The following is a 26,724-nucleotide window of genomic DNA, read 5'->3' as shown; positions in this document are numbered from 1 at the left end:
CCTATCAAAATTCGTAAAAGTCGATCAAAAAAGATGAAGCGGGATAAACCACTAATAGAGATAAATGAAAGTCGCATTAGTTTAGGGAATATCAACACAATACCACGAGCTGCGGGTGCTGGTGTCTACTATAGCACTGTTTTGGTAAAAACCATGTAGTTAACACGTTATGAATAATTAATGAGATACTTCAGCTTCAAGTACGAGATGCTCATTTTGTATACTCAGCAGGCACAAGGAGGAAATATTAACTTATATATTCACCAGTGTGGTGTCGTTTGAGACATGATATCGCTATTAGCATAATTTGGTGAGCTGATGGACATGATAAAGAGACGGAGTGAGTTAGAAGACGTGCTATTGGTTAAACCAATCAACGGAGGTGTGGATATATAACAATAAAATAATTGTGTAATTAAATTCGTTTAAATCTGGAAAAATACCGCCGCGGGATTAGATGCAGTACGCAGTATCTATCTGATAGTCAACCATTAAACAAAACGCTTGCACATTTAGATGACTTATCAGTGACACTTGTGCGATGAGATTTTAATTTACCTTATTCGAGAGGGTAAACCGGACTATTAGTTTCTCAGGTTTAGACAGTTTAAAGATCGGCACGGCACGTGCCTCCGTCATGGTTGATCTCTGAAGCTAATTCACCATTTTACTGAACGTGTGCTGCAATCTTGGCCAGTTCTCTCTATTAAGACAACGAAAGAAAAACTAACCATCGATGCGGTTTTCACGGTGTTGACTTCAAATTGCAATACTAGAACAAAACCATACGTTCTGCCCATTCTAACTATACTTAACAGACAATCACCTGACGACGTTGTTCATTAAGCATTGAAGCACTGAGAAGTCATTGCTGTTCATTGAAAAAGTTCGAGTTTTATCATTCTGTGGCAAAATTGTTGATGACATGGCATCGGAATCATCTAGTGGGAATCTCTCGGACATGATGTTATCATCACCTGGTAGCAGTGATGGTTCTTGCGACGAGCCTATACCAAAACGCCAAAATACTACACAGGGACAAAAATCAGGACTACTCCGTACACGGAAAAGAGCTACCGGGCGAACGGGAGGAGAAAATACCGGTTCATCAAGTTCATCTTCTAGCAGTAAAGCCGCCGTACAAGCAAAGGATAAAGAACCGCATCTCGTGCAGAGAAGAAACGCCCGAGAACGCAGACGAGTGTCGCTAGTCAACGAAGGTTTTATCAGACTCAGGAGAAAAATCCCGACAGAACCTAGAAATAAGAAACTGTCCAAGGTTAAGACACTTAGAACGGCTATCAATTACATCATGCATCTCAAGGAAACATTGGATGAAGAAGCAAATAGGCAACATAGATTGGAAGAACTTGAAAATCTTGGTATGACTATTCCCTTACAGCATGCACCGCCTCATCAGGGTTATACCGAGTGGACGCCGTATCCTGAGCCAGCTGTTGTGGTAAGCATTAAACTTTCTTTAAGGAACTGTCAAGATTTATTCTTTAGGCTTTTGAAGAATTAATATCTTATTCTCAGGGATAAATTTAGTCAGAAGACAAATCAACATCGTAAGTGAATCGCTCGGTAACCGCTAAAATCCCAATACGATCGTTCCTAAACATAAAATAGCTATATGGTATACTCTCATACGTCACCTCATAAGTCCATACTATTGATCCTTATAGAAAAGTAACATGTCAACTATGTTTAATAATAACATTGTTCTCACGCATTTTGGTACTATCCGTCGCCTTATAGGAGAACACGATGGGTACGTTTGGTTGCTCAAAAGCCACCTAATTGCGCACAATTTTTGAAAGCGAGTTTGTTACCTCTATTGTGTATTTAATACGGTTAATATGGTCAATAACTTTTTTTGATATTTGATGTCAAGCCTTTAAAGACCCGTAATTATAATATAAAAGCTCAAAATATATTACACATGAGATGAGTTCAAATTCTCGAGCCTGTGTCATGGAATTACATTTGTCAAGAACGAATTGATCACATCATTCAATTATTCTTTAATATTTATTTATAACCTATGATGAACTATGTTGCAAATAGCGTACTAAACCACGTGAGCAACGTGGCACACTGGTTAAGGTCTTTGCCTTTGGTGCGAGAGGTCCCGGGTTCAATTCCCCGCAGGACCCCCTCAAAAAAAAGGATAATAAAAAATCCGCTCTCTCCGTGGCTCATCTTGTAATGGCGGGCAGATGACCCATGATAAAAGACCTCGTTACAGTCAGTTCCGATCAGGGTAACGCCCATTGTCGGCTGCATTTGTCTGTCCTGTAAAAATACTCCGACCAGCTATCTACGGGCGACCCCCCCCCTTCACCAGGTCATTTGTGCCTGGCCGAAGTTTCGTCAGCGTTATCTCCTAGATTTCAGCTGTGGTGGACATAAAAAAAACTCTTTTGAGAGACTTTATAGTAACAACGGACCTTTAGCTATTCACCTTGAAAGAAAAACATTTACCTACAAACTCATTAAGGTACATGCAACGATAATTAAACCATTTTTATACTTAATTGGGGTCTTTATCACGGTCTCGCATAAACGCACATAAACCCATCCACGCACCAGGGATTTATTCGGTGTGACGAATTCCAATAGAGTTTTATAAAGCTAAAAACTAAGATAAATAAACACAAAGCAATCGTGGGAACCGTGCCAAGGTACTATACCTTTGTTTTCTTAATTTAATTGGAAAGAAAAACAATAAATATACAGATATTCTACAAAAAGATTTATATGATAGGCACGTTGTATGACTTTAAAAGTTGCGAGATATTATGATAAAGATAAACAATAATGGAAATGAAACCTTTGTGTGGAAAGAATATGAGAGACAGAGCTGGCGTTTTTTAAATATAATTATTGTTATAATAATGATTATTATTCTCTTACTTTGCCTGTCATGAATGGATAGAGAACTTTCTCTAAGTCTGATTATGAAATTGTAAAAAAGACAATCGTTTATTTCCAATAACAGGCGGCCCATTCTCCCGTTTTGGGACGAAGGTAGGTACGTGAGTAACCAACAATGTGTCCTCTTGCACAATAATCATGATAATATCATACCAAGTGAAATACTTTGGATCTTGCCCTTGATATGATAAAAGAATTTGTAGGAATCGCTTCATGTACAAAAGAGAGGAAAACGTATTGGTTTAACACGTTACCCATATCTTTGTCCCCTAACCCGTGCAGATAAATCAGCACACCTAACAAATCAAAAATTAAATTTGGGTTTGTAAGATATTAAAAAGATTTGATAACTTTGAAGTTGAGCATGGGCTGTGAGTGGAATTTATGGCTTGATGGCTCGCTCAACAGCACGTGCCGAAGAGCACCGGACTCAAAAGAGTGAAGAGCGTGGTACTTGTGATCCAATCATGCTGAAATAAACACCCAATTTAACAAGTTATAGCGCTCATATTTATGAGTATGTGACAAGTGTTACATTACGCTACAGAATGGTAATCTGCAGATCCGTCGGATACCGCTTTTTCAATGGGAAATGAACTTTGCCACTTTGATGATGTCACGATGAGGTTAGCATTTATTCCGTATTGAAAAGCGTGTTCCGACGGATCTGCACTCTACCGGCCTCACGCTAATAAGAGCAACCAATAATTTGATGCATATATTACGTACTGACATTTTACGTACAAGGAATATATTGTGTTCCATGTCGTCATATTCATTGCAATGCAGTAGTATGTCAGATCAGAGAAGATGAGTAGACAGACCGGCAAAATCAGAATGCTTGGGGAGAATTTTACATCTGGCTATCTCACATTCCTAATTGCACACTGAAAGAAAGGTATGATCATATCATCGATCGTAGCCACTTCAATCTGGAGTTCATTTGGTACTTAACAAATATATAGGCCCTACTTCTGTCAGCAACTCTTTGATTGGGCAAAGGTTTTCAGCAGTTTCAGTTATGTTGATCAAGTTTGAATGTTCAGCCATGCAGTGTTTTTTTTTTGTTGTGTGTGTGTGTGTGTCTTTTGGTATGGACATGGTCTTCTTCTGTTATCCAGAGTAGGACATAGAGGATCAAGACGCAGGCAGAAAACAAGAGGGGAATTGAAAAGATCAAATATAGGTCAAAGGGATTAGTCCTCTATTATTTTAAGCTAATGCGAATTTAAGCATACGAATAAACCTCTAGGCATCACACGTTAAAATTGAAGAAAATTTCCTCGTTTTGAATGGTCCGGGTGGGTAAAACAACAAGATGAAAACAAGGTTACGTGCTTGACTGCACCACCAAACTTTGTCAATCAAAGATTTCTGTTTACTGCCTTTGTTATAGTCATTCAAAGAGATTGTTGTTGTGTTTTATCTTGTTTACAGGCCCCGTGTATACACACATTCCGTAGGGCACACGCGCTTTTTAACGAAATAATGTTTCAAAAGTTACTGTCCTTTTGTTATTATCTGCTATAGATTAAAGCCAACGGACGTCAAAATCATAATACAATAACAAGCAGCAAAGACGTAATCCTGGTTTAGCAAAACAATACATTTAAAGTAAAGTTGCAAGTTTGGGTAACTTCTGAATCCCCCTTTTTAAGGAACGCAAGACCTGAGATATACGCGTTATTGTAATTCCAGCGGGAATTGGCTATATCCTCCCTGCGGCATACTTTCATACAACACGCGCTGGTAACTTAAACAAGCTTGTTGCGCATTGTCGACGAATGTGTTTCCTTCTATATTGTGTTCACTCATTGTCACATATTTAAGACGGTTTCAATCTGGTAAATTATTTTTAGGATCTTAATTGATTTTAAAATGTGATGGAAGTGATTATCAAAATATATGCACGCGTTTTTTCTTCGTGTATATGATGAAACTGCTGGACTCATTCGATAAAGTTAACATGATTATGATTATGGGTATTTACCTTTATCATGTTAATTTTATGAGGCCAACACGCGACAGTGCTAGTTTTCGTCGCTTGGTAAAGGATAAGTTTCAGTTGTCATATTTACAAAGGCAAGCTTATTCGTTAAGATTGATGTAAATTCATTCTATTAGACACGATATTTCGGGAAACGGAAAGACGACTTTGCTTGCACAGTTGAAAAGAACAACATAATAACACAGATAACCTCAGAAAAATAAGTAACAAAATAAAAGTGCAACAAGAGACAGAAGAAGAAAAAATCTATATTTATTATATATGCGAAAGAAAACAAACAAGAAAGAAAGAAGGAAAGAAAGAAAGATAAAAAGAAAAAAAAAAAAAAAAAAAAGAAGAAAAAAAAGAAAGAAATAACGAAAGAAAGAAAGATTATAACGTACAACAACGAATAGAATACAAAAGATGTTAAAACATTTTCCACTTGTCATGATATTGAACAAAGATATTAACATTGATAAATATTATACTTCGTAGAAATTGCTCATGTGAACGGAAAAATAACATTATTTTTTATTTAGAAATAAAACAACAAAGCAACATTAGAGAAAATATGTAACGAAAGTAAAACTTATGAAATCGAAAAACAAGTTTCACATAAGATTTGTCTTTCAAATAGACTAATTACTTTTTCAAAATAATACGTGGCCAACCATAAATAATTAGAAAGAGATAGTGTGGGAGAATTACAAATATACTCTAAGTTGGTTTCAAAATATACCACAATTGACTAAATTTGTGAAAAATGATTCAAAAATCCGGATATAAGGTACACGCGTATTATGACTTAACCAGCCGGTAAAGTTCTTTAATTGCTATTATATTGGCACACAGTAAATTAACCTACGTTAATTCACAAAAGAAAAAGATGAGATAGCCAATTACTCTTATAAAATAACAATGTCTTTAAGATCTACAAAAAGATGATTTAAATAATCAGCAGTGATCCATAACAGAAGTTAATTTGATATTTTTTTCATTGCACGTGGGAATCAGTGGTAGTACGGTAAGAGTCAGGTGAAATGTATACGGGAGAACATCGTCAGTCGCACGCTGGGCACTGAAGTCGGATCAAGTGCAACGGATCGTCGATTCTCTTCACCAATTAGTGGCTGTTTTGTATTTACTATCCCATTATAAACGAAGAAGAGATGATTTAGTCCTATCATCCACCTCAAAGTTACAAAAGCCGATCTAAAGTTTAAATAAAATTAAGTACTCCGCTAAGTGGCAAACCTTTTCCAGTCAGGAGACTTCAGGTTAGCAACTATTTTAAACTGCTGAGATTTGGTATAGTTCACAATTATTATTATTATTATTATTATTATTATTATTATTATTATTATTATTATTATTATTATTATTATTATTATTATTATTATTATTATTATTCTCTCTCTGTGTCAGGTGGCGCTGTGTAGCGCTGCTGTGGTCTTCACAAGAGTACGCCATCTCACTCGATCTGATGCCAAGTGCGTTGCACCTTGCATTCCCTGGTTAGAAACCAGCTTCACGTCATTAGTCCAAGATGTTGGTGGACGTCCTCTTCCTCGTTTGCCTTCCATAGCCCCTTGCAAAATCTGTTTTTCTACACCTCCATGTTTCCTGACAATATGGCCAAAGTACTTCAGCTTTCTCTCCATTATGCCGCTTCTGATGGTTAGACTAGTACCAATCTTGTCGAGGATCCAGGAATTTGTTCTCCTGTCTTTCCATGTCACTCGTAGAAGCCTCCTGTAACACCACATCTCAAAAGCATCTACTCTTTTCCTATCATTCTTGGTCATAGCCCAAGACTCGCATCCATAAGTGGCAATGGAAAACACAGTTGCACGAAGTAGGCGTACCTTGAGGTCAATGGATAGGCCTCTGCTTTTCCATATGCTTGACATGCCCTGCACAGTTGTCCTTGCAATAGCCAGTCTTCTCTTAATTTCAGTTGTGCTGTCACCACTGTTGTTAATCATTGAACCCAGATATTCAAATTGCTTCACCTCCTCAATCTGCTGTCCATCTATCACAAACTCATCACTTTTCCGCTCTCTGTCTACAACCATTATTTTTGTCTTATTTGTGTTCAGGAGAAGGTGTTTTTCTTCGCTGGCCTCTTTGATGCGCTTCAAAAGATCAATCAGCTCTACTCTGCTGCTACAAATAAGATTATTATTATAATGAGTGTAATAAAACTGCGATAAATGAACAATAATATTTGTAATTTTACCACCTGCTTAGAATACGCTATAATGATTGGTATGACAATATGACACGTGAGTAGTTTACCCGTCTATCATATCAGTTGTAGGCACTGTGACAATGGATGGTAGATCAACAAAAAGAAAGCTATCACAGTGAACTTTTGTAGAAAATTTTGTGTAAAGATAGATTCATCATGTATGATATCCTTTTATCCATGGGTTTACCGTCAAACCCCTCACACCCACCCCTACCCCATCCACGTTTTAAATACAAACGTATCCAACCCTAACACATACACCCCCACCCACATCACATATCTACATACAACCCCCCCCGGGAAATGGGTAGGGGGTATGTGGGGGGAGTTGGTGCACATGGATGGTGTATGGGAGGATGGATGGGTGGGTGATGGGTTATGGATGTTCATTTGGGTAGATGTGCGGTAGTTGAATGGTAAGAACGATGCGAGCGACGGACTTATGTTGTATGGGTGTGGGGTGTGTGTGGGGGTGTGGGGGTGTCAGTTTCCTTTTTTTCTGTCCCTTTGTCTGTATGTCATGCCTTTAAGGTGACTCGTTTTAAAACGTTTCATCTTTGGTCAATTCATCTTGTGTAAACAAAGAAAGAGGGGAATGTCAATTCCACAATAATTTTCAAAAAAGCAAAACCAACCAATAAAGAGCTTTTCAAATTCTGTAGAAATCACCATGTCATTGGTTATGATTTCAAGTCAATTCGTCAATTACCAAAAAATAAATACAAAACCAACAAATAAAGGGCGGTTCCAATTCTGTACAAATTACTACGTTATTGGCTTTGATTTTAACCCAATTGATATGCCCGACAGATAATTCTACAAATGTCTGTCCTTTTAACTTACACACCCTTCATGAATAACAATGAGTGTTTTGAAAAAGCCAGATTTGTTTTTAGTTCACGAATTTTAGGCTATTATGCCAAGTATGTGGAGTGAAAGTGCAAAGGCCTCGTTGTACGTCACAGACCCAGGGGAAGCGCAAGCAGCTGGTTTGTCAGTTTATTTCACGAATATAAACAAGAAGTTACGCTTTTGTCAATCTGAACACCTTCAATATCATTAATTTCAATTAATAAATTATTGACAGCATAGTAAGAACAAGATGTTAAAATTATATCGTTTGTTCCTTTTCATCATCGAATGTTGCATCATGGAAGCACATCTGCATTTATAACTTTATTGATTAGCTTTATACTTGGAAACTGGAGCAATCCATCCATTTAAAAATCCTACTGAACAAGTGGTTCCCCCTGCAGATGATGCAATGGAATAAACTATGTACCGCGATACCGGTTTTTTTGTCCCTAAGTCATAGTATCGTATTCATTTTCATCACCAAACTGAACGCATCCAGTTTTTAACTTCCATAGAAAAATTACCAAAAAGATTATTTGAGGTGCATTAAGCAGGGTATGAACACGCGAGTGGTCACTAAACTGGTTTACTCCAGACAATACCTAAGTCCTGAGGGAAAGATTGTTAGACCAACGCTGTTGGTCTGAGAATTTGAAACGGGTATTTATCTCTTTTGATGGCTGAAGAAAGTAGCCCGCCTGTAGTGATTTCACTACCAAAGCCGTCAAAAGTCAGTTTAAAAAGAGGAGTCTTTCTCCAAGTTGTCCATCAATGGGTTTTAGACACGCGACCTACCTGCTTAGCAAAGGCTATGGCATTAAAGTTCAACTGCAACTCTTGTTCATTGGAAGGCTTTTCATTTAGTTGATCAAATGAGAGGCTAAAATAATACTCACAAAACGTTGCTACCAGTGAGCCGACTGTACTTTTGTACAGAATACGTACAGCGTATATAGGCAAACGGTGTGGCAGTGTGTGGAAAGAGCACGCTAATTGCATTATTGCTTGCGACAGTACGATTAAAGGGTGTTACCCGTGCAACGCAACAATGATTATATTGATTAATGTTTCGTGTAAACAAATTGCTTTCAGGCACTCTTGTCATATTGTATTTTTGTCAAAGATAATTTTGAAAGTTTTAATGTAATCATTAGTTGGGTCGTTCGGGCAAGTGGAACAAACTTACTACTTTGCATGAAATTTGTATAGGTAAATAAGGTTCAGATATTCGTAGTGTGTATTGTTTTCACAATTGTAGCATAATCATCGTTTGCATAATATTTAGAAAAACGCCAGAAAAGGTGACTAATGTATTGAAATCTTTTACGTGTATTTTGAAAAAAGAAATAATGTATTCAACTTAACGAACGTTAACAAGTGAATTCATATTGAGTGGTACGGACAAGTGGGACAACCTTTCTACTTTGAATGGAATTTTTATAGATAGATAAGGTTCACATAACGTTTTAATTAAATCCCCTAAAGTAATAATTCAGTTTGTATAGCAAATGCTTTGTTGAAAAATCAAATACTCCTTTATCTGTGTGATCATCTATATGATGATTTCATGAAATCAAATTCAAGACCTTGTGTAAAAAAAGAATTTTTTTATCAAAAAAAAAAGAAAGAAAGAAAAAAGAGAGCTTATTTGGTTTCAATCCTATTAGTCGATTCATTAATACCAAATCAAGTGCAATGAAACTGATTTTGGCACGTGCATAAGACAAATATTACGAGTTTTCGAATCGTGTTTCTGGACTTGCTTATTTCTGTGTGACTTCGCTTCATTAGCGAGGCTTTAAAATTTTAACTTATAACCCGCTGTTGAGTCAATCTCCTCCATTGTGGAATGAACTTTTTACAACTAAGTTTACAATTCTTGTGTGTTTTTATGTTTTCGTGTAAGTGCTAAAGGGCCAAATTAATTGCAAAAACAGTGCATCATTTATGTTTTAATTTTCGGATGTGTTGATAACTATAAACTTTGAGGTTAAGAATCCCGCTGATGACATGGTTTAAGTAACTTTTCTTCAATGTAAAATAAATTCTGTCATTCTGTCTACGAAATGTCTTGGTTTAAGCGCTATTGGGGCGAAATTTGTTTCAAAACCGACTACATTTATCATTCTTTATAATGTTATGTTCTAGCTTAAGAACGATGACACATGAACATAGAGAAATGTGTTTACTTACATGTAAACATTAATTATGACTGTTAACAAATTCCCGGTAAGTTTCATTCACGATAACCTAATAAGATTTATTGACCTTTGACCATTATATTTTCATCATGTGATTCAAGTTTAATATGACATACAAATATAAGTACAGTGATTTGAATAAATAACTTACTAGTTATATATGCAATGAAACAAAATTGTCTTAACAAAAGATTTACGAGATGTAAATGTAAAAAATAAAACATGTAAATACAATACAACAAAAACGTTTTCGAATTTTCAGTTGTTAATTTGATAATGTTAAAACCTTGTCATAAATGATAATCTGTTCAAATCAGTATTCCAATTATGAATTTTTATCAATTTGTCAAAACTACAAATTGGCTTTATCAATCGACCTTAGTATTTAAACCTTTTGTATTGTATCTATTGTTATAGTGTTTGTTATTCTTTCTTGTCTTGGGTTTGATAATTACACCAAATTAGTGTTTGTTACAGCAATGTTTACAAAGGAGGTTTATACCACCCACTTTGATGCCGACAAAAATCGTGAGCTATAGTTACCATCATTATGACTCCTTTTTCCTTTCCGATCGGCTTAACCATTAATGTCCAGTACCTAATTAAAAGGAAAGGAAACATGCTTCAAACCACACCAAATAAAGGAATCATGCTGAGCATAAAATGATAACGTTTTAAATAACAAACACTCATACAATTGCTATGAATGAAAAATATATTTGATCTGTTTAAATCAAGCGTATTGTGAAGTGGTGCTTATTGGCGTACTTGTACCCAACACCTTGACAATACGTTCTGCGACTTCCTTAATTATCATTGATTCAATTAAAGCATATATCTTACCACAAGTACAACACTGTACATCCTACTTTGTCTCGTCTAAAAGACATTATAAAGTCTTAGTCTAGTCTCAAGTTGCGGTTTATTTACCCACTGAATGAACTTATCCCAACTTCCAAGGCGATAGATTTGACAGGTGACTTTATGACATGATAAAAATATGGATTTTGTATCAACTAAATGGCAGCAGTCATGGAAGTTGTTATTGTTATCGGGTTCAACGTATATAATAACGCAGTAACAAAATATATATTGTTACCAAACCACATGCATAATATTTGTTTTCTTCCGTAGATTTGTTATTTTTTAATGCAACCAAAGCGATAATGTGGTCATTATCCCCATTATTTTTTTTTTTTTTTAAACAAGAAATTAAATAATAACAGTATCAAGTAAACCTGTGAAGGTCAACTGTGTTTAATTACTAATTTCGTTGTCATACGCGTGCGCGTGTTGCTTTGTTTCCTTTAAAAAAAAAAAAATAGTTCAGTGGTTTTTTTGGGGGGGGTTTTTTCTCAGAAATTAACAAATTATCAGTAACTTTAATGACCCCGGAAAAGAAATCAAAGAGTTTATATGGTACGGTATATGGATACTCTATATAGCCTTTTGTTTAAGAAAATAGATTGTGATTTAGAAGATTGTGATACTGAAGGTGTCTTCAACAGAAATTCAACTGAAATTCCACGAGGAACTATACTCTCAGTCAATCATGACGGTGGTTATTTGAGCGTCAAATTATCTATCGCGCGACGTGTGTAGTACTTGATCGCTGACTTAACAAAGATCATCGATCATTTGGTGTATTCTTTTGTCTTGTTTGAAATATAATTGGCTACCGATTTGTTTTCACCTTGACAATATTACCAAATATTTTGTTATGATCAAAAGCTAAGGATACTATTATTGCTTTCTGGCTAAACACATTCAGACTTAAAGATAAGATAAAGCGGTTTACCAAATCAGGTATAGAACTGTTTGGTATTATTTTTGTTTGTAAATTACCAACTTACGTTTATTAAGTTGAATGGACCAATATCAACTTAAAGACCCCAAGCTTTTTAGCCAATTGGTACCGGTTACCAAATGTACCTCCTTTTTCAGAGAGGTTATAGTTCTTCATAGTGTCATTCGATGTTGCGATTTAGTTACATTTAGGTATAGTTCATCGTCAATTCAATTTTGTGGAACATGACCTGTACAATATGGATGTCACAAATCTATGAATGCGAATCAATGCAGATCAAATTCCGTCGTGTAAAGAAATTGTTTGAATTGTAATTTTTACACACAAGGCGTTTTATGACCAACTTCTTTCAAGAGAGCATTCAACGCTCAGTTGAAGTGACATCCAATCTATAATCATTGAGAAATCACGACTTTTTTGTGTTTCTCTGGAGCAAATCAGAGATAAGTTGAATACGTGGAGTTTGCCAATAATAGTAGAAGATCAATGGTTCTCATCCGTGAAATGAATGCTCAACATTGCCACCAAGTTTGTTTTCGGAACAACACTATCTGTGTCGCTATCTTTCTAAAAGTTTAAACACAAGAGTTCATTATCAATGACCAATATTTTCCTAAATCAATTGTGGCATTTAGAGCAATTATACAGGCTTGTTATTTATCACAAGATTTAAAGCACTTAAAATATAAGCAGATGAAACTAAAAGGAAATAAAGTACAAATAGCCTAAGAATATTAAAAGCAGTTAAGGAAAGACAGAAAATAGGTTTGCAAACTTTGATGCATTGTTATTCAAATAATAATGAGTATAAAATGTTAGCATGCATGTTAATTTTTTTCGCAGCCTCTGACGACTCATCAAAAAGTTTGTAACCACAAATTGTGTTTAATAATTTATTATCTCATTGTCCTTTCATCGACTTTCATTGTTCTTTGTTTTATAAAAAAAATCACTTCTGCCCTTCGCATCATATTCTGCTTATGGAGCGACATTAATGGTGTGCCTTTGAGGAGATCGGCTCTCTGGTGCTACTTTTAAGAATTGTTTATTAAGCATTGTGGTCAATAAAGATACTCTGCAAAAGTATTGAATAATATTGATTAACGATTATCACAATAAGAAAACAACAGGAACTTTCAGTTTATAACATCAGGACATAACTTCAAAAGAAGAAAACCTACAATGATTTATATCAAAAAATATATTCAATAACCTGTCAACAGGGATGTTTTAAAATGCCCAAGGAAGATGTGATGGAGAAACTTACATTTGATCAACAGGTACAATAAGCATTATTGTCTAACACTCGAGCTTATGAAAATATTAGGGGAGCAAAAGAAAAGGATTTTCAATTAATATCCATGCTAACTGAGTAGATGGTGCTCAAAGTAGCCAGGCAAGGCCGTAAGTGACAAGTATCTCTTATTAATGTTAACTCTGTTGATTGAAAGAAACTAGAAAAGAAACAGTTTCGAACTTACATCCGTTGACTTGCTTAATTTTCGCGTATCTTACAGAAGCGCGCCAGAGGCAGCGAACGGAAAAAGTAGTCTCACAATCGTCATGTAGTCAATGAGAGCGTCAAGTTACTCAAGTTGATTTAACTCGCTGGTGTATTAACTATTGCCTTTTTAAAGCAATAGCCTCAAGAAGACTATCACTCCAATACGTTTCCTGTGCATTTGATAAAATGAGCCCATCAACGATATAAAAAAAGCCGGCTTATAGGTGCTGGGCTAAACTATATCCTCATCTTTTATGGATAATAATTGGTGGAAATTGTACCCACAACGGTGTTGTCTCTTGTTTTTGACCGTTGGTTATAGACCATATATAGACAAGGAGGGGTAGATAGGCCGTTGCAGCTGCATGTACGATCTTCACGTGCACAATTATGCCTTGCCTTCAAGACATTTAACTCTTATAAAATGTTCTTTCATCATAAAATTTTAACCTCGTTTGGACAGGTCTCTTTTGAAAAGCAAATGGTCACACGTGTTTTGGCAGGTCTAAGCTGGTGATTAATAGTGACCCTCTCACTGATCTAAGTTTAAAATTGAAGCAACCAAGTTAATAGAACGCAAATTTATACTTCTACGCTACTTAAATTTGGTACACTCACCGGAGCGCGTTCACCGGGTCAACCGGCGTCTTCAGCGGATGTTATTGCTCTGAAGATTGTTGTTGCTAGTGATGTAGTACTAGGACACCTCCGATGACGTCACAGATGTTGATGACGTCAAACTTGAAGATGTTGTGCCACCCCCTTTGTTACGGGGGGTCAGGAGGTTGTCCCAGACAGGGTCGATGTCCAACCCTTTGTCACGGTTCAGTCTGGGTCTTTTAGTTCTGATATGGATTGCTTCCAAGACCCTCCGAGGGAAGTCCTTGGACTCCCTTTCTAACACTTTTACGTTCTCCCAGTCAATCTGGTGTCCTTTGCTCCTGTCGACGTGTTCCTTGATCGCTGACTTGGAACTGGCCGCTTTGGATTTATGTTCTGTTAGCCTCTTTTCGAGCTTGCGTCCAGACTCGCCAATGTATAGGGAGTCGCAGTCTTTGCAAGGGATGCTGTACACGACACCAGATTGCTTTTCTTGTTCAGTTGTGTCCTTTGGGGAGACAAGAGATCTGCGCAGAGTATTCTGAGGTTTAAAAGCTGTGCTAACACCTGCAGAGTTGAAAGCCCTGCGCAGCCGTTCCGAAAGTCCTTCCACGTAAGGCAAGGTAACACATATGCCCTTCTTATTGCTATCTTTGTCGCTGTCCTTATTTTGTTCTTTCTGTTTTGGACCCTCCGGAAGGGGGCGGCACAACATCTTCAAGTTTGACGTCATCAACATCTGTGACGTCATCGGAGGTGTCCTAGTACTACATCACTAGCAACAACAATCTTCAGATCAATAACATCCGCTGAAGACACCGGTTGACCCGGTGAAAGCGCTCCGGTGAGTGTACCAAATTTGAGTAGCGTAGAAGTATAAATTTGCTTTCTATTTACGTTTACCGCAACGTATGAATATACATCATTAAACCAAGTTAATAGTTTGAAGATTTAACTTGTCCAGGGAGAAACCCAAGTTCTGTTTTCCCCGAAGTTTCGGGTAAATGATACATTAACAAAAGCGAACCCTTAGAAGTCTTAAAAAACGTATATCGTACATTAGAAGTATTCTTTTTCGTTTCATAACATATAGGCTAATAGGCTATTACTTTCTCTTGTTTATTTGTTTTGTTTGTTTTTCATACACAAAGGGCTCAAAACACTACTGGTAGGTTTTTTTTATCTATAAATTTTACACCGAAATTACAACTTTGGATTTGGATTGATATTTTGTTGTGCATTGCCATACTTATTGTCACGTTAGCGGGAACCCGGGCGGGAACGTGAACATTTGATGCATTAATATCTATCTATTTCAGCTACTTAGAAATGGTGCTGAAATGTAGTAGGACTTCTATCGTTTGATTTGTTCCTTCTTTCTCTTTATAAAGTTGCACTCATTTTAACGAATGCGTCGCTGCGCTACGATCTACTACGATTATAAGCCCAGCCAAAGTGCAGCCAAGCGTCTGAACCACCTGCCCATGACCCAATGTATGAAAGCTACAATCAGTAAAAAAAGAACTCGTATCACAACTATATTATTAAGAAGCACAGATTATATTGAGAAGCACAAATAAAACATTTGATAATACAAACTGTTATTATGGGGTGTCATAATATCATAATTTACCGTAATTCAGGCGAGAAATGGTATGAATATCCTTAATAAGTTGGCTTGTTATTGGAAGCAGCAAATGTACACAAACATTCAATAACACAGGACCAATAAAGCGACTCAGCCCAGCTAACTACCCATTTCTTTTGACATGTTTGAACTGAAGTGGCTCAATTTCAGCGCTTATTTTACAAGTGGTTGGCACTGGGATAAACCTTTTGATTTTTAAAGTTTCAAAGGGTGTTAGTTTAGTATATTACATTATGATAACACTATTAAAACACTTATATAATGATGATACTATAGTCGAAGTTTTCCAAGCATGTGGTTACATTTAGGACAAGCGTCCAAATAGGCGGACCCTTCATATTTCTTTCAAAGTATTATGTTATTTTGTTGACTACAATAACACCATTAAGAGAAGGGCTGTCCGGAGAGCAACGATATCCATGATATTGATACTCATTTTGTTTCTAACTACCTCCGCCTTTTTTAATGAATTGTTTGCTTATAAAAAAATCCGGCAATCGATCCTATAATTATATTGATAGTAACGCAGATAAAGTGACACCAAATTAATCAGTCACCTTATCAAGTGAAATCATCTATTTTATAGTATCATCGTCATTCCTTTTTATAGCCTCACCATATCAGTCTCTTTTAATACCATTTCGTGCACGATTTATGAGGTTCTTCTAAGCACACAATTCTCTACAAATTCGCTCAATACGCTTGAAAATTATACCAAACAGGCCTAAGCATAGCAAGCCAAGAGCAGCAAAAGACGGAACTCGGAGCAGGTGATTGCCAACTCAAGGGATTCATTTTACCTTTCTCTGGATGGTTTCTGAGGACACCAAGCAATTGTTTCGATTCTTTTGAACCAGTAACGTCAAATACAAGTTAAGCCCTGTGAATAAAATTAGCTAGCTTGAGATTTCAGGGGATTTTTATATATGTATAATTAACTCGAAGCCTCCGGGGTACAGAATGATCGAACTTACTGTGATTTCTCGAGTTGAATTTGGAATTTGCACAGTGACATGTATTGGACGAATTAATCATGCAACGTCAACCATTAATAATATAATCTGGCGAACACAAGCAGCAATAGTTGTGTTTGTGTATATCCCCAATGTTACTTCTTTCTATATATTTTGTGTTGAAAATTTAAGCTGAAGGTTTACGAAGCAGTAATTACGCAATTTCATGACAATAAAGTGACGACTTCAAGAAAGCACACACACACACGCTCGCTTGTTATAGATTAATTAATTTACGAAAGTTTTTTTTCTAAATGCAAGTTTACAATAACATACAGAGGTTTTCCGTGTTCTATAAGCTGCATATCCTATCAGCGAATGCTATACCTTGTTTATGACTTTCAAAAGAAGTATCTGCATGTACAACCATGACTGTTTCAAAATAGCCCGCCAAAGTCATGCAGGTAACTCCGAGGTCGTGCATTGAATCGGTTTGAATGAGGAATACTACAGGAACTTTTGTAAGAAGTCACACATGAGCAAAGTGGATAACCTCTATTACAAGCACTTGTAAAAGTTTGAATCACTTTAAGGTATCAGAATGCCCTTTGTTGTCTTGGTTGTCAAAGGACACATAAATAATTTGTTTCAAGTAACATTTCGGCAACGCGTGCAATTCTTTAATGTAATGTATTTATTTGTTACGGTAATCTTTGATGTATTATTATGCATGCATTTTTAACACAAGATGACAATCTTTCATGTAATAATGCGTGTACTTGTATCGGCAACGGGACGTAATAATTAAAAACATGTACTTTTAACACAACATGATATCATTTATATAACAATGCTTGTACAACTGTACATGTACTTGAGATGCAACACGACATTATAATTATTTGATCTGTTGATGAAATATTAATAAATAAATGAATTATACATATACAATAGTTTCAACACATGATAATCTTATATACAACAAGATCTTGTATGTTACAATGGATGTACTCATAACCGCAACGCAATATGAAAACCTTAAATGTACCATACACAAATGATATAAAATTTTGATTTAACAACACTTGTACACAATGTACTTCAAGTGCGACATTAAAAATCTTGGAGTGCCAATTACTTTCTTCTAATAATGCATTGTTCATGCACGCTATGTTAACAATAAATCTGGCAATATAACATGACTATGTACATATGAAGAAGATTATGTTCAAAAATTGTATTTAGTAATGCACAATAACTTCTAATCCTCTTATTATAATCATTTTACAAAAACAAAATCATAACAAAGCATATGAAATTCTTTTCATTAATGCTCGTTTATGAGATTTAGGAGTAGAAGTATTTAACACAGAAAAGACACAACAGAGTTCCCGTTTCTTTAAACTTAAATATTTTGATAACAAACATTATGAACTATTTGATGGCCTCAGCATTTATTTGAAGTGTAATTATTTTATTGGATTGAAAGTGAGCAGTGGAGCTACGATATAAGCAAGGCAAAGCTGACAGGACCAGGGATAAGAGCCCATGGCAATGACTTAATCATAAGTCTCATCCAGTTAAACACGTCAAGTGTGCAAAAATTAGGACATCTTCGTGTAATAATTACCTCATCTTGTCACTCGATTCTTGGCTTGAATTCTGCGTTGCAATTGCAATAAACCCGTTGTACACGCCTTCTAAACTTTTAACAGAATTTGTACGAATTGCCTTCATTCTTTACACTATAATCATATCAAAGTAATCGTAAAACGGGAATCTAAATGCATTTTACCGATGAAAATTATGGTGTGGTATCTACTGTAGATCTTTTTGTTACAAAGAAATCAACACCATATTAGCTCTTATATAAATATAAAATGTAAAATAGTTGGCTTGCCATTTTTCATCTCGTATGACTACTTGTCGTAAAATAAATTCACAAGGCTTTCCATATTCACCTTCATTACAATCAGATTGTGGTGTCTGGAAATATGAAACTATAAAATCGAATTAAAATTGTTTCCAAATGTATAGCAATAACGACATAGCTTATAACTACATATGATGTAAAGTGGGGGTTAATATTATGCGTATATCTATGGGCAGGTGTCTTTTCGCAACCTCGTCAATACATGCCTTGCGCTGAAGTCGACTTTCAATTTACTTCTTATTCAGAAACAGTTTCCGGACCTGTGGATGACAGGGATTTCCTATGAATATCATTACAATCATAATAATAGGAGTTGCACTCTAAGGGCCAAAATATCATCATTTTCAACGGCGCAGTTCATAAACATCCAATGATAGCTCCAAAACATGACCATAAATTATTGAGCATGAGTTTATGTACATTCACATATTATGGGTCACGGAACTGTGTCTTAATACATGTGCATGTTAGGGAACCTATTAGTGTCCATAGATATACGTCTAGCCCTCTTCTTTTGTTCCATTATCTATTGTATTTCTATTGTTCAAAGTCTGGTCAACTGTCGATTATATCAAGTAATGTTGACAGGTCAAGATAATCTGGACAGGTCAAGATAATCTGGACAGGTCAAGATAATCTGGACAGGTCAAGATAATCTTGGTCAGGTCAATAAATTTTGAACAAGAGAAGTACATGTTCATATTTAGAAACACTGGCCACATTATTTGACTTTTTGGACATTTCAACAAACTTAAAATGCATCAAAGTTTAATATATTTTACACGATCAGCATAAATTATTATGCAAGTTATGCATATTAGATTTAAATGAAGATGGTAAACAATACTTGTGTGTATTGAATGACACCAAGAACACCTTTATTGAATAATGCAAATTAGTTTGTATTATGTCTCTTAAAGCCTGTATAATTAGGACGAGGATGTCAATCTACCTTTGTCCCCCTCTCCCAACTAACGCAGATTCCGACAAAGTAGGTAACAAAACAAGAGCCATGAGGTCTTACAAATTAAGTTCAACCAAGGATATTTTGTACCTAAAATGCAGTACATTACAGGCCACAAGACTAGATGTAGAAAAACTACAACAATCTGCGGCCTAACCCCAACCAAAAAGGTCGAGGAAGGTACCCAGGAATATGCGTTGACTTGGTTCAGGACATTTGTTCTATAAGTATATTAAAGATAAATATAAATTCTATGGTGTTAAATGAGTTACCGTCATGTCTAGGTAAAACACACCCACTTTGGTAATTTGACCTTTGAACTATTTACATATTCATTATTAATATTACGAATATGTGTAAAGAATTAATAAGGCTATCGAGTGGGACAAGTGAATTGAATAGAATCTCCCGTTAAAATCAATGCTGTATTGATTTGATTAAATCACTTGCAATTGACACTAGATAAGACTCATAGACTTGAACGCAGGACACACGGGAAGAATATTATACTGTCTCGGTGTGTTTTTATTTTTGGAAAACCCTAAACTTACACAAGATAATCATATCAGCTTTCCAGTTTGTCTTTTGGAAAATGAATAAACCATAACAACAAATTCGTTTATTTTGGCTCACCGTATATGTAAGATAAACGGTTCAAAACAGACCATTACCATAGATAATCGGTGTCTTGTTGAGGTATGGTTCGCATGTTAGTCGCTCGGAAGGCTCGACCCCTTCGGGGTCTCGCCTTCCGAGCGACTAACATGCTCACCATACCTCAACAAGACACCGATTATCTATGGTAATGGTCTGTTTCTCACCCTTTATCTACTACGTAATGTGACATGGATTGGTAATAATATAATAAAAACACACCTGTTTCTAAAAGACTATCATGGACAATGTCGACAAGTTGATTCATCCTTTCGTTATTTCTATCCCTGTCTTTCCTCTTTCCTTTCATTCGTCCTTTGTTCTTCCACTCTCTTCTTCTCTTTCTGACATTTGTACTGGGCTTTTTCATTGGTCATGTACAACTCTTACGATATCTACAATTAATAAACGCTATTCGTAAAGCAGCACTAGAATTCAGGAATGTGTGGAAAAAATAACCAGTGCCTCTCTCGTGCTCTCTTATTGTATGATTTTACGTGTCATTGAACCATATCATTTTGTCCATCAAAACTGATTCAAAGATTTTAACAAATAACTTTTTACGTTTATGGTATCAGTATTGAATATATAACAAATATTGTGTGCGTGTTTCATCACACAAGGGCAAATGGTAAAAGAGTTAACCCAGCAAACACAAAAGGTTTTCGGCATCATTCGCAAAAGGTTATAAAATGTTGTCAGAAAACGTTTAAAGTCGGGTTATATAAAGGGTATATAAAGGGTATAAAACGTTTTCATAACATTCAAAAACATTTTTGATAACCTACTGCAAATATTTTAACATTAATGTTATTTAAGTGTTCACAAAATATTTGACAAAAAATGTTTTCAAAAAATAGTCTACAATAACATTTTGAAAATTTTAAAAATATTGTTGTAGTGTGTTTTCATATGCAAAACGTTTTAAAACGTTTTCATGACCTTCATATAGCCCGATATTCAATGTTATTAAAACGTTTTTACCTAAACCGAAAACCGAAATATAACGTTGAAACGTTTTTAAAACATTTTTGTGTTTGCTGGAAAACTCACATGGACCATTGAAAGCGTTTATAATAAAGTTTCATAGTCTGTACTATTCCTGGGCTTGTATTACACTTTCTGTACAATGGATTAATTTATTAGTGTTAATTGGTATAATCGTAACCCATTTAACATTGCAATTGTAACAAAAATTGTTGCTTTTTGTTGTAGCAAAAACAATTTATTCTACTAACATTTATTGTCCACCCAAACGCATGCGCGATAAATGATGTCAGTAATACCGTATGATTTTCACCGCCCCTAGCACGTGTGGCACGTGGGCATGTTTCCATGTTGAATGGTCACCGTTGGCCATTATCATCAAACGCGTGTAAGACACGCGTATGTCAGTAATTGTCTATTGGTTACGATTACTACTTTCAAATTTTGATTTGTTTCTAAATTGTTTAATCATTAATACAATCAACAGTTGTAAATGTTTCAAAAACTATTGCTATGACAAATTATTGATTCCAGACAACATAAACGATGTTTGAGATTTATTTTTGAATAATAACATGAAATTTAAATGCCATATATTCAGTGTTGAAGTTTTTATATATTTTCAGAAATAATTGAAATGTATTCGAAATTCTTTAGTAGGCCATTTATTGCTGCGAAATTTACGAAACAATTGTGTTTATGCCCCCCCCCCCCACACACACACAAAATGGCTACAAAAGTTACATTTTCAACAATTGTTATACTTTCTTTGGACTGTTTTTGCTTGGGAAATGATCATAACAATATTACAAAAAACTTTTGAAAACCTACAAATTTGTAATTTGACAAATATAATTTGACAACATTGTGAGACAAAGTAAGTCGGGCATGGTCGGGAGTTGCTAAACCACTTGAAAATCATTAACTTATTCTAACATGAATCAAGTGGTCGACCCTTGAAAGTCATTAAGCAACATCGATGTTCTTGAGTGGGTTAATAATGTGGAAATCACACCACAAGTGGCCTTGATCAGCTAGTATCAAATTGTCAATCCCGTTGGCTATTGAATATAATTGAGTCTTCAAATTGATTTGAAATCACGTGTCGCGTAAACGGAGTTTAATATAAATTGTAAATGAGGGATATGCGAATCACCTGCAAGGGGAAGAAAAGCACCTGCAATCGGTAGATGGAATGAGGCGATTTCGCGCGAGGTAGACGGCGCGGCGTGCTTCTCGTCCGCTGGCCGACCCAGCTACCGATCCAGTGCGGGAAATAATTAGAGAACAGTATACAGCGTCTAGGTTTTATCGTATCACGTAATTAATTGAAATGAATAAAATATTAGCTTTGATCCGTTACCAAATATAGTAATAATGACAACGTGTATCTTATACACTGTCAAATTCCCGCAAACACCTTTTTTATCACTTCAACGGGTTTTATTTCAGCACTTTACACGTCGATTACGATTAACACTACAACTCGTTTACAAGGGTTTTTCATAACAACTATTAACAACATGTTTATATTAAAATATTTTGTGTTGAAGTGTTAAAAAGGTGTTATTTCTATAGTTTATGCCTTCAAGGTCGTTTAAAAGGACTAGTAAAGAGAATGAAATACTCGTACCATGGCTTTCAAACAGATACTTGCACATTAACCCATCTTGTATCCATTTGTCAAAGACCCCACAACGCCACACACCGGTCATTAATAAACACCACCCGCCCTTTTCAACGAACAAGCCTTATTCAGTAATAAGAGTGTTGCAGAATTTATACAACATGGTGTTGCTGGAAAGACCATGTGTGTTGTGTAATAAACACGATGTAGAGACGATGCCCACTACACACAATATTTAACATCCACCAGTATCTCATTATTTTGTTTGTTTGTTGTTATATGCGTGTTTTTAAACTCCTAACTAACCATCACTCTCCTCTTCTGTTTTCTTTTATTTCTTTCAGTGCAATGGGTTTGAGTACGGGGAAAATCATGGCGGATACTACTACTAGTAAATGGTCACCATGCAGTCGCTGGATTTATCAGATGAAATTGTGTAGTAACAACAACAAACAATCACTGAATGTTAAACTTGGACTAAAACTGCGACTGACTGCTTGGCAATTCACTTTGATCAGATGGGAAATGTGCATTATTACTTTGTAAATATTATAATATTGTAAATATTTCTAAATGTATATATTGATGATAGAAGACTTTATGGAGAGGCATCTTTGGAAAACAAGTCAGCGTGTAATAACTTACTAAAGTAAGATCATCAGGGATTGAGACCTCTACGAGATAACATGATACTGCGTGTTTAAATACAGTAATAACTCAGTTAGCTCTGATGATACATTCCATGATTGTATCGAAGCATTCCGTGATTCTATGGAAACAACAATACATTTGCGACCACAGGCCACAGTTCTTAATGGAAATACAAAACAATGGAGAGACTACGCGAAGATATAGCGGTGGTGTTCCGGAGATATAATTCATTGACAATCGCTTCTGGGTTATTGATAGAGGGTTGTGAACCCGGATGTAAAAGACTCATTTAAAATATTGTTTAAAACCTATTTGACGGGAAACCGACCGAGAGTGGTCGTAAATGGCATTCACTCTGAATGGTTTCCAGATGTTTCCGGAGTTCCACAGGAGTCGATTTTAAGGCACTTACCTTTTTGTTTTGTACATCAACAAGTCGCCCATTTTTTTCTTTCCTTGCTTGCCATGCTTACTGACGATGTCAAATGTTATTTTAATGTTAAAGACAAACATGATTGTGAGCGCTTCAAAAGGATACATTTCATCTTCATATGCCAGGTCATTACCTTTTATAGCAAAAGAAACCCAATGGTTTTTTTTACTATAGCATGAATGGTAAAGTTTGAATCAAATCACAAGCATAAAGATATAGGCATTGATACTTGGTAAACTAAGGTTGAGTTTTCATATAGAGTGTTGAAAAAGCTGTGTTAACAAGCACACTGTATGTGCTAAATGATCTGTCTTTGGCATTTTAAGTTCTTGAAATATCACTGAAAATATCAAATTTGTTAAAAAATACATTTTCGTACTTGGTGGCCCGGCCATTACCCTGCGCTGTCATTTATCATGTTTATGGTAGGTTTTGTCTTCCCCTTTCCAGTAACCTGAACTTTTAGTTTGCCCATGAGCCAGGTCTTTAGTGGCTGCTTCAAATGTTGTCCCTTCCAACAAATGCACATGAGGAGGCTCTGTTTTCATGAGGTACACAAATTGTTGGTTGATATAATATCCCCTCCCTTTTTGATCTAAAGGTGTGGTAATCTTAGAGGGGATATGCACATGTTCGTCCCACCTATTCTTATATTTTAAACTTGTTATTGATGCTGTATGAAAAAATATTTTAACCGTATGATCGATGTACTGAAATACCAGTGATGAAACCAATAAATCAATCAAATAAACTTAATCTATAAACAAATTAAGTTATAGATTATGAAGACTACTTTGTTGTCTGAAGTTTAATTTGTCATACGTCATGTGTATATTATCATAATTTTTAGGGGAAATATTATGATCGAGTTTCCAATGTTAGGATCAAATTCAGGGTCAGCAGATTTATAAGAGTAGCATAATCCTATTCAAATACAGATGCTTACCAGACAGATATATTAATAAAACCATAAGTACATTAATGTATTCTATATCCTAGAGCCATTACTTTTTAAGTATTGATTTTTTTTTAAATAAATTCATAATACTTTTTACCAATGCAAAACTACACCTTTTATTTGTCAAATCATTTACGTTGAGTCATATGTTATTCTCAGACATAATTAAATTATTTTCCGTTTATATCTATATCTGTATAAATTAATTAATACAGTGATGTCTTGAAGTTACAAAGTATGAATAATTAAATTCCTTACAGATTGTTACACTAGAACTAAAATAGTTGTTGTTAAGTACTCGGCTGATAAATCACAGCTTTTAATGCCAATTTGATACAAAATTGAGACATCATTGGACTTCCGCCTTAAAACACAGACTTTGAATATGCCTTTGTTATTCAAACTAAGATCAAACCACATCGCAATTAAGCCTAGAAGAAAGATAAAATATGCCTGGTTCCAATGTGGTGGATAATCCTTGGGTTTTATCATAATTTCTAAACGACTTCACCATGTTCACGTGTACATGATATAAATTATATTCGACCTAATTTTTTTCTTCTCTATCAAAGGCTTTTTACCAACCAAGAATACAATTCTAGATACATCTTATTTGTCGGTGATTGAATTTTCTGAATGGTGCTTCAGATATAACATAAAAATATTAAATATTTTCGGATTTTAAAAAACCACATTTTTACACTCATTTTTTACAAATCAAAATGGTCGCTTGCAAGGGAGGGTTAAACTTTTTAAGTAGTTAACAGATACTCGAGTCAAAGTGTAGGAAAAGTAGTGCCCATAGGCAGGTCTTATTTTCATTGGAAAAGACGCTACTTTTCCTTACCGTGTCTATTCAAAGAAAAATGTATATCAATAAAGATGTGAACAAGTTACCAATTAAAACCGTACGTTTGTTGAGAGGCTGTTTTGTCTTGTCCAATTAGATGATCCCGGCTTTTATTTGAAAACAGTTCTTCTTGTTCTATATTATGCCGCTAGTGAGTGGTTTCCGCATGGCGGCACGATTTAGAAGTGTCACAGTCCCTTGTACAACCCCTTTGCGCTTGCGCGCTACTGCTTTTTTGGACCCCGCTGAGCCGCAGGCATAAACTTATCAAAATTCATCAAAGTCTAGCAAAAACGATGAAATGGGATAAACCACTAATAGAGCTAAATAAAAGTAGCATTGGTTTTAGGGAATATCAGTACAATACGACGAGTTGCGCGTGCTGGCGTTCGACTATGGCACTGTTTTGGTAAAACTCATGTAGTTAAACACGATATGAATAATTAATGAGATACTTAAACTTCAAGTACGAGGTGCTCATTCTGTATACTCAGCAGGCACAAAAAGGAAATGTTAACTTATATATTCACCAGTGTTGTGTGGTATAAGACATGATATCACTATTAGCATTTTGCTGACCTGATAGAGAGACAGGGGTGGATAGAAGACGGGCTATTGGTTAAAGCAATCAACGGAGGTGTGGATATAATAACAATACAATAATTGTGTAATTAATTCAAGATGGCCGCCAATATGGCTATCATCACATATAAATAGCCATATATCAGCTATATAAGCAGGTATGGTGATGATTTTGGCGTCTTTGAATAGGTTTTAGGGGTCAACGAATTCATATCTGTCTTTATATAAACCGCTGAAATTTTCTTTCGCATTTGAATCCAATATTGCCGCCAAAATGGCCGCCACCACATAATTAATAGCTTTGTATCAGCTATCTAAACAAATATGGAAATGATG

General features: G+C 35.5%; 1 protein-coding gene across 1 annotated transcript; it reads left to right on the top strand.

The window, feature by feature from the left end:
• The first annotated feature begins 103 nt into the window (after nucleotides 1-103).
• On the top strand, nucleotides 104-24,786 carry LOC140165993 (uncharacterized). The gene is made up of 2 exons (XM_072189355.1): nucleotides 104-1,462; nucleotides 23,259-24,786. Exons 1-2 carry the CDS (start codon nucleotides 926-928, stop codon nucleotides 23,304-23,306), a joined length of 585 nt encoding a protein of 194 aa, XP_072045456.1. The 5' UTR covers nucleotides 104-925; the 3' UTR covers nucleotides 23,307-24,786.
• The last annotated feature ends 1,938 nt before the right edge of the window (nucleotides 24,787-26,724 follow it).

The sequence above is a fragment of the Amphiura filiformis genome, chromosome 12 (genome assembly GCF_039555335.1).
Source record: "Amphiura filiformis chromosome 12, Afil_fr2py, whole genome shotgun sequence".
In the NCBI taxonomy this organism is placed as follows: domain Eukaryota; kingdom Metazoa; phylum Echinodermata; class Ophiuroidea; order Amphilepidida; family Amphiuridae; genus Amphiura; species Amphiura filiformis.
The sequence above is the reverse complement of the archived record's forward strand: the minus strand, read 5'-3'. Positions and strand labels throughout refer to the sequence as shown.